General features: G+C 37.4%; 1 protein-coding gene and 1 non-coding gene across 2 annotated transcripts; both read left to right on the forward strand.

The window, feature by feature from the left end:
• The first annotated feature begins 1,640 nt into the window (after positions 1-1,640).
• On the forward strand, positions 1,641-9,578 carry GLCE (glucuronic acid epimerase). Its single transcript, XM_052647101.1, has 3 exons — positions 1,641-2,223; positions 5,551-5,796; positions 8,509-9,578. Exons 1-3 carry the CDS (start codon positions 1,641-1,643, stop codon positions 9,531-9,533), a joined length of 1,854 nt encoding a protein of 617 aa, XP_052503061.1. The 3' UTR covers positions 9,534-9,578.
• Positions 4,763-4,835, forward strand: TRNAG-UCC (transfer RNA glycine (anticodon UCC)). The gene has a single exon. It is a non-coding gene; the product is annotated as a tRNA-Gly (tRNA).
• Positions 9,579-9,952: the final 374 nt, after the last annotated feature.

Consider the following 9,952-nt stretch of genomic DNA (forward strand, 5'->3'; position numbering starts at 1 on the left):
TAGATACAGTTGGTATATAGAAAAACAGGTAGTAGCCCTGGCATTAGCAACATTAGATCTTTGAGTTCAGCACTTTCTTTGTTATAACCCACTGCACCTTTGTTCTACAGGAACGTAACTTTATTTAGTACTTGGAGGGTGATGCAGAGTAAACACTTTTAGGGAAACGGAGTTTTCTGGTTGACAGACAATTATCCAGGAAGAGAGCCATAAAAATGTTAACAGGCCTCTTGGCCAGAAGATAATGTAAATCACCTGAGACCTTTTGTATATGGGAGGGTATGCAAAAAGAAAGCCTTGTTTGTCTCAGTGAGGGTCAGGACTGCTGCCCCTGCATAACTCTGCATATTCCATTATTTCTTTATGTACAACTTGGGATATATAAGCTGATTTTGAAAAATAGTTCTTGGAGTCTTGCACCGATGCTGGGCTTCCCCATGTCATTCTTTTCTCTTCTTTCTCGGCTGAATTCCCATCTGGAGCGGGGAGGCTCACCACGTCTGCTTGCTTGCCCTGGCTGCTAAGACCCACACGAAAGGGAGCCTAAGGCGGGGCACCCTTCGATATTCACGTGGGCGCCGGTGGCCTAACGTAGATGGTGCAAACCTCTTGTCTCGAGGTTTTATTGGTTTTCCCTGTAAACCAAGTTATTCAGCATCTTTTCTCCACTTAATTTTACTACTATACTATTTCTTCCTAATCTAATCTTATATTAATAAATAAGTTTTTTTCCTCGCCTATCCGTCTCCCCTTCGAATCACCCTGGATCCACCGGGGCTGGACCCCTGCAGTTATGTTTCAGAAATCCATTTGACTTCCAAATAAAGATGTCAGTTACTTGGATTGGCACATACACATGTATGCCTGCAGTTCTGAAGAAAGATCTGGCCTGGAGATAGAATTTGGGGAAAAGTCAGCATGTAAATTGTATTTAACGCCATGTGATTCATGAGTGAGATCACCTGGGAGTGAATAGAGATAAAGAAGAGATCTGAGGACTTGGACCCTAAGACATTTCAACATTAAGATTCAGGGAGACGAGAAGGAATGATCGAAGATGACTAGGAGGAGCATCTAGCCGGGGTATAAGGAGAACCAAGAAAGAATGGTGCCCTGGAAGTCAGGAAAGAAAGTGTTTCAGAAAGGAAAGAGCCATTTATGCTCCTGAGAGGTAACACAGAATGAGCACTGTTGGATTTGGCACCATGGATGTCAGTGTTTACCTTGACAAGACCTGTTATATTTTTTCAAACAGCTACTCAGTTGTTAGGACAAAAGCATGTGTTGTTGGAGCCCACCTATTTCGTAAATGGAAGGAATAGGTATTCCTTTTGACATAGGGGCTTTGTGAAAAAGTTACTAAGAATCCAAGGGAGGCACACACAGGGCAAGTTTGGGAATCTTTGCTTTAGAGGATCATGCTAACTGAGCATGTTAAGAGGGGGAAGCATCTCTTCCTTTTCTTTGTCTCTGCTGAAAAGTTTGAGTTAGTAATTTTAAGTGTGATCAGATTACATGCAGTTAATAAAACTGCCCTAGTGTGGCGGTTCAGTATAAAAAAGTAAGCCTTATCCTGTCAAATGTCAGTAGTACATCTTTGTGTGAATTTTTCTTCTTGCCTCCATAGGTATGGTCTGAATATGCGTTGCTTGGCAGCTCGGGTCAACTATAAGACTTTGATTATCATCTGCGCACTCTTCACTTTGGTCACAGTACTTTTGTGGAATAAGTGTTCCAGTGACAAAGCGATCCAGGTTCCACGGCACTTGAGTAATGGCTTCAGAGTGGATGCCTTAGAAAAAAGAGCGGCAGCGTCTGAGAGCAACAACTATGTGAACCACATGGCCAAGCAGTCTGAGGAGGCCTTCCCTCAGGAACAGCAGAAAGCGCCCCCTGTTGTTGGGGGCTTCAATAACAATGGGGGAGGCAAGGTGTTAGGGCTCAAATATGAAGAAATTGACTGCCTCATAAATGATGAACACACAATTAAAGGGAGACGAGAGGGGAATGAAGTCTTTCTTCCATTCACCTGGATAGAGAAATATTTTGATGTTTACGGAAAGGTGGTTCAGTATGATGGCTATGATCGGTTTGAATTCTCTCATAGCTATTCCAAAGTCTATGCACAGAGAGCCCCTTATCACCCTGATGGTGTGTTTATGTCCTTTGAAGGCTACAATGTGGAAGTCCGAGACAGAGTCAAGTGCATAAGTGGGGTTGAAGGTTGGTATCCGTCTACTCTGCTGCGTTTTTCTATCCAGATTGTGTTGAGAAATAAGTGACTGTGTTAATTACATAGCAAGTACTTACATAGCTTATTAAGAGACCTATCACCACTCCAACTTAGCATGGAGGAACAGGTTAAACCTGAACCTTAGACAGCCTTCTAGATGGTTATTTAAGGGCTCCAATAAGATCATACCTGATTAAATAGGATTATGCCATTAACCTGCCCCAGAAACTAAAATTATCAAAGTCAAGGCACAGCATCTCCAGAAATTTTGCATTAAAATATACAGTTATTATCCTATAAGAGGAGATGGGAAAGGGAGACAGACCATCCAGCGAACCCATCAATGGACCAGTGCCATCTTGTTATCAGATTAGCCAGGTATCATCTCTGGTTGAAGGGTTAAAGGTCTCAGAACAAGATAATCCATAGTACCATTTTCTCTGAACCCATATTGGAACTCCTACAGTCTACTGTCTATGTTGTCTTTCCTTGTCTTTAAAATTTGGAGCACTGAGGGTTCCTTATGGATGTTTTGGAATTTATATTTCAAACCTAGAATTGATCAGAAAGCCAAACTGAATTTGACTTTAAAGTATGTAATTTAATCAAAGGAAAGAACTTAATGTGTTTTAAGATTGCTTGGTTTGAGTTTTATTTCATTTTTCTCATTTATAAAAAGTAATTTTCATACCTTAATATTTTAATTTTTATAATATCTTTACAGAATGTTTAGTAGAAGGAAGGGGCCAAATTCATATAGATTCTTACCATTCAAGATAATGATTACCATTTTTATATATTCTCAGAAGGTCTTTATACCTAGGTATATGTTTTAACATAGTTGTAATGATATTTATTGTGCAGTGTTCAAGAGGGTAATAGTTTGTTAGAGACTTGAAAGTTCTCCATTGCCAAACTTTTTTCCCCCAGTAGTTTTTTATGATGTGTAAGGTGCCTAGGTGCTAAAGAAAAAGTGAAAAGCACCTATAACCACTATTAATATTTTGATGTTTTTTCCAATCTTTTTGTTGTTGTTGTATATATACATTTTTTAAAACAGTTTAGAATCATGCTCTGTAGTCGATTTTGTATTTTTTTCCCCTCAACAGGATTATTTCCTCTTGTTATTGAATATTTATTGAGCATTTTAAACACTAATACTCATAATCAGGACATTTCATAAAAGTGTATGGAATAATGTATGGGACCTTGCGCTTTAGTTGGACAGTTAGGTCAGATATTTTTTGTCATTATACAAAATGGTATAGATAGTCATAGTTCATCATGTACTGTTTTAAATGTATTCTCAGAGTTGTTTCCCTAGGAAATAAATTACCTTGCCAAATAGTAAGTTTTGTCAAACTGTTTTCCAAGAAGGTTGACCCTATTCATGCTTCTGGTAGCAGAGTATAAGGATACTCATCATCTCACTCCTGCCATCATGAAACATTATTTTTTAATCTGTCATTTACAAAGGGATCTCATAATTTGCTTTCTGTAGCAATTAGTGAGGTCAGGTATCTTTTTCATATCCTTTTAACTGTTACAGAATGGCCTTGATTTTCTTTCCCCTCTCTTTTCATTGTGATTATGTTGCCTTTTGGAAAAATATATCGTGAGACCTTTTATATATATATATAGCAAGGGTAGTAGCACCTTGTTATATTTGTTAAAGATATTTTCTTTAATTTGACTGTCTTTTCATTTTACTTATGATTTGTTAGTTTTAGAAATTTTTAGTTCTATTTACTAAGGAATTTTTTTAAATTACTACTTTTATGCTTAGAAAATCATTTGCTATGCCATGATCAGCTATTCATCTTTATTTTCTCTAATAGTTTTATGGTTTTGTATTTTTACATTTAATTTTTTAGTCCCTCTAAGCTGATTTATATTTTGGCAAATGGTACAAAGCCAAGGTCTAATTTTAGTTTTTCCCCCTAACATTTATTGAATCTTCTTTCCCCTGCTGATCAATGATACAGTCTTTATCATTATACTAAAATATTTTAAAACTAGAGTGTTTCTGGCCTACTGTTCTGTTCCATTGATCGCTCTATCACTTCTTAGGCCAATTGCATATTATCATAGTTATTACACATATAATAAGATAGTATAAACCTTCCTTTTACTCAGTGAAAGTCTTTTGAAAAAAGAGATCTACCCTTGGAGAAAGAAGACTGAAGTTAAAAAGCTTATCTGCAGCCTAGGTTTCTTACCCTATATGGTCCCCAGTTCCTTAAACTATTTTGAAACTACACCAAAATGCATATGGTTTTATAAGTTCCTGGTTTCTGCTGTGCCTGCCTGTTGCTTGTTAACTTATTTTAGGACTCCAAATAGGAGTTTATCTCAACACATACACCATGATGCAATAATAAAATATTCTGTACAGTGTGGTATTACTGTATTTCCCATGTAAGCAATTACTAAAGTAAACAGTCATACCAAACATTGGAAAGTTTTACTTAGAACTTTACAAGAGGTGATCCATTAATGAATTCATCAAAAATCTATGGTTAAGGGACTTCCCTTGTGGTCCAGTGGTTAAGACTCTACACTTCCAATGCAGGGGGCCTGGGTTCAATCCCTGGTAGGGGAACTAGATTCCACATGCTGCAACTAAGACCTGGGACAGCCAAATAAATAAAAATAAATGTATTTTTTTTTAAATCCATGGTTAAATATACAACTGTAATTCATTTTTTTTAAGTACTCCTTATTCTCAGGAATTACATTTTGACATGGGGGATATGAGAAAGAATTGCAAATTGTTTATACTTAAGTTGCCTAGTCATAGCTGGCTTCTTAAGCAAATACTTTAACCATCTGATGATATAGTTGCTAGACCAAATCTTGATATTGGAGGGAAAGATGAATATATAATTAACTTGACTGTTAAGTACAGATGTTAAGAAAAGTTCAGGTTTAATACTCTAGAATAAAACAGGTAATTGTTAACTATCAATATATGTGTTTAAATTGTATAGAACTTGAATGATGACATCGAATTATGAAAAATGACATTTATAGCTATGAGCAAGGGTAGCGCTCATTAAAAATCAGTCCTTAAAAGATAATTTACAACAATGCATTGTTATCTGTCAACAAATAATGAATAAGAATGAATAAACATTTAATTTTGGTTTTCATTTCTGGTTAATTTGGTACTATTTTTAGTAATTATGAAAACAGTGTAATAAGGAAGCTTTATAACCCTGTGGATAACCCTGTGAAGTAAAACAGTGAAATGGGTATTCAGAATAGGATTATGAATGTCTGGAGATAATTATTTATTTTGTTTCTCTATTTTATAGGTGTACCTTTATCTACACAGTGGGGACCTCAAGGCTATTTCTACCCAATCCAGATTGCACAGTATGGGTTAAGTCACTACAGCAAGAATCTAACTGAGAAACCCCCTCATATAGAGGTATATGAAACAGCTGAAGACAGGGACAAAAACAGCAAACCCAGTGACTGGACTGTGCCCAAGGGCTGCTTTATGGCTAGTGTGGCTGACAAGTCAAGATTCACCAATGTTAAACAGTTCATTGCTCCAGGTAAGTCCTGCTTCATGTGTGTTTGCTAATTTTATGTTGATTTATGACACCTGATACTCCCTTAAAATGGTTTTTATGGTTGTAAAAATCACATTAGCAGATGCCTTGATATTACATATACAAAGACACAAATAGTGTCACCCAAATGAAATCTAAAGAAGGATCAGCTAAAAAGTTCAGGGTTATATAAGGAATATTTACTGTGTGAAGAGCCAAGCCACAAGAACCAGGTTACTGCTTGAGGGCTTTCTCCTTCCAGAGATCTATATCCCACAGGAATGAAGTTCCTCCGTTTAATATTTCAGCATAGTATTCATCCTTTAATTTTCAAACTATTTTGCATTAAAGTAGAAATTTTTCTTTCTAGAGAGAGCCATCCTTTCCTTTGCCTGTTTTTTACCAATAGCTTTTTATTTGTTCAAGCTAATATAGCATTACCAACCAGGCCTGCTTCCTATGTGGAATTTTGTTAATGTGCTAGATTGTTTCAAACTTCATATAAAGCCATTTCATTAATAAAATCTTTTATAAAATCAAATTAACTTTATGCAACATTTCCCCTTTTACTAAGACAGTCTCATTAATTGGGATGTAATGTATTTCTCTCTACTAATCAATATCCATGAGAATTAATGAGTTCATTAGTTAAAAAGACAATGGAATAATTTTAGTTAGTACCTCAGGCTTAGTTTTCTGTGGAGAAATGTTTTCAAGAGCAGAACTCATCCTTCCTCCCACCAGCCTTGCCAGTTGGTAAATAAAAAGAGAGAAAAGGTTAGAAGACCTTTTCTGTATTCTCTGCTTGTCCTTTATTGATGGCTGTGTAATTCACAGACCTTGAAAGCCACAATACAAATCTACTCCTTCTAGATGGCCTTAAGTAATGGATTTATGAGTGTTTAATGCAGTGCAAATAATGAGTGACCTTTAGTTTTTTATTCTGTGACTAAAACTTCTTTTATCCTGTGGCATTCTGTGATACTCTAGTACACAGAGCATCTTTGCCTATTGTAAAACAACAGGCTTGGCTGGGTGAGAAAGTACATGGAGATGTTTAAGAATATTTAGCTTATGGCTTGTAGCAGGAAGTGCTTAGACTAAAAAGGACTTTTGATTTTGGGTGCATCTAGAGGGGTTATTTTTACACTGATGAATAGTGTAGTCTGGATTAGGGTAGAAAACAGCAGCCCTCATCTTGATCTCCTCAAGGGCTGAGAAGCTTTTTAGAACCATCTCTTGAATTCTGTTCTATTTAGAGCAGTAAAAGAAACTGAGCATATTATAACCAAACAGTAGCAGCAGCAGGAAGAAGAAACGTTTTGTTCAGTTTCTTCTCCCTTCTTCTTCCTGCTGCTGCTACTGTTTGGTTATAATATGCTCAGTTTCTTTTACTGCTCTAAATATGCAAGAGAAATTTCCTGTTTGATTAATTGCCAAATAGAACCGCTCTTACCATTTTTTCAGTCTCTGAACGCTTTGGCTTCAGAATTATCATCATCGTTTTTTATTATGTTCCAAGCCACTATCCTTTTTCTTTTTAATCCTCACAGTTTCCTTGCAAAGTAATATTATCTCTACTTAACACATGAAGAAACCAAGGCTCAAAGATGTATCTTGTTGAACATCTCAAAGCTAGTAAGTGGTGGAGTTAATAATTCAAACTAGGTTTGTTTAACTCCAAAGTCTATGCTTTCCCCTCCATCTCTCCCAGTATTCCTCACATTTTGTTGACTACAGGAGCCCATTGCTTAATTTCCAGAAGTTTTATTCACAGTTCCAGTGAATGTCTGAAAACAAACCTATCATTTCCAACAACGATGGGTGATTAAGACCATGTACTTTATAGAGCCAGACTAAACAACCTGGGTTCAGCTCTTTGTACCTTAGGCAAGTTACTTAACTTTTCTGTCTCTGTTCACCATCCATAAAGAGTAATAATAGCACTACTCTTGTGATTGTTATAATGGCTAAATGAATTAATGTATAGCACTTAGAACACAGTAAATACTTACCAAATATTAATTAAATAAAAAATGTTTAGGGAATTCCCTGGCAGTCCAGTGTTTAGGACTCCATGCTTCTACTGTAAGGGGCTGGGTTCAGTTGCTGATGGGGGACTACGATCCCACAAGCATGCAGCATAGCCAAAAAAAAAAAAAATTTGAAATTGGTTTTCAAAAAGTCACTCAAAGCATCATTTGATGTTTAAGTCTAAGATGTTCTCATTCTCCATAAAACTTCCATAATTGCCTGTTCCATCAATTCATGTCTAACTGTTCTTTTCTTCTAGCCTCTTTCTTATAATACTATGTGTTGAACCAGCTTTGGGCTATTTTTTTTTCTTTTTTGTAGAATAGGTATATTAGACAGTCATTGATTATTGATCAACCAACTTTGATCTAGAAAAGGCAGTTTGACCACAGTACCTTAGCTATCTGCTAAGGCCATTAACCCCACTAATATAAACTAGACAGGCCAAAAGGTAAAAGAGCTTTGTTCTGATGCTCACAAGCCATCGTGGACTCAACAATTCTGCCATTTGTTTATGGTTAACTTAGTAAAAATAAAAATTAAAAAAATAATCCAACATATATTGATGTATTAATTTTTTATGGTCAGTGGTTATCAAGGATGAATTTTAAGTAAATTTTAAATATGGAGAGAGACCTTCTATCCTAACCAGTATTTTTTGTTATATTTTTTCCCCTACAGAAACCAGTGAAGGTGTATCCTTGCAACTGGGGAACACAAAAGATTTTATTATTTCATTTGACCTCAAGTTCTTAACAAATGGAAGTGTGTCTGTGGTTCTGGAGACGACAGAAAAGAATCAGCTCTTCACTGTACATTATGTCTCAAATACCCAGCTAATTGCTTTTAAAGAAAGAGACATATACTATGGCATCGGGCCCAGAACATCATGGAGCACGGTTACCAGGGACCTGGTCACTGACCTCAGGAAAGGAGTGGGTCTTTCCAACACAAAAGCTGTCAAGCCAACAAGAATAATGCCCAAGAAGGTGGTTAGGCTGATTGCAAAAGGGAAGGGCTTCCTTGACAACATTACCATCTCTACCACAGCCCACATGGCTGCCTTCTTCGCTGCCAGTGACTGGCTGGTGAGGAACCAGGATGAGAAAGGCGGCTGGCCAATTATGGTGACCCGTAAGTTAGGGGAAGGCTTCAAGTCTTTAGAGCCAGGGTGGTACTCTGCCATGGCCCAAGGGCAAGCCATTTCTACATTAGTCAGGGCCTATCTCTTAACAAAAGACCATATATTCCTCAGTTCAGCTTTAAGGGCAACAGCCCCTTACAGGTTTCTGTCAGAGCAGCATGGAGTCAAGGCTGTGTTTATGAATAAACATGATTGGTATGAAGAATATCCAACTACACCTAGCTCTTTTGTTTTAAATGGCTTTATGTATTCTTTAATTGGGCTATATGACTTAAAAGAAACTGCAGGGGAAAAACTCGGGAAAGAAGCGAGGTCCTTGTATGAGCGTGGCATGGAATCCCTTAAAGCCATGCTCCCCTTGTACGACACTGGCTCAGGAACCATCTACGACCTCCGGCACTTCATGCTTGGCATTGCCCCCAACCTGGCCCGCTGGGACTATCACACCACCCACATCAATCAACTGCAGCTGCTTAGCACCATTGATGAGTCCCCAATCTTCAAAGAATTTGTCAAGAGGTGGAAAAGCTACCTTAAAGGCAGCCGGGCAAAGCACAACTAGAGCTCAGAACCAAAATCCTACGTCAGCCTCTGCTGTACACAGAAACTAGAGGCTCTCTGTCAGCAGAGCATAGGCACATTTTAAAAGGGTGTATACTAGGTTTTTGTGGATCACATCAAAGTGATAAATGATCCTTAAAACCAGTCTTCTGAGATAATTGCATTCCATGGGTTTAGTGTCTAGAATGTCGGTGGCATTTAGAGCAGAAAAGTGTTTAGTCAGTGGGCTGAATGAAGATATTTAACTTGGCCTTGCTTATCACCCTGTTCAGTTCCACAGGTAGTCCAGTTCTCTCGATTTGGGAAAGATAATGGTAAGTAGTTCTTAATGGCCAGCTGTCCAGCACTTGTTTGAAAACTTAGTATGGGGCTCTTTTAAAATGTGGTTATTTATGTTTAAGTTGAAAGCAGACTTTAAAA

This window comes from Budorcas taxicolor, chromosome 10, assembly GCF_023091745.1.
Source record: "Budorcas taxicolor isolate Tak-1 chromosome 10, Takin1.1, whole genome shotgun sequence".
In the NCBI taxonomy this organism is placed as follows: domain Eukaryota; kingdom Metazoa; phylum Chordata; class Mammalia; order Artiodactyla; family Bovidae; genus Budorcas; species Budorcas taxicolor.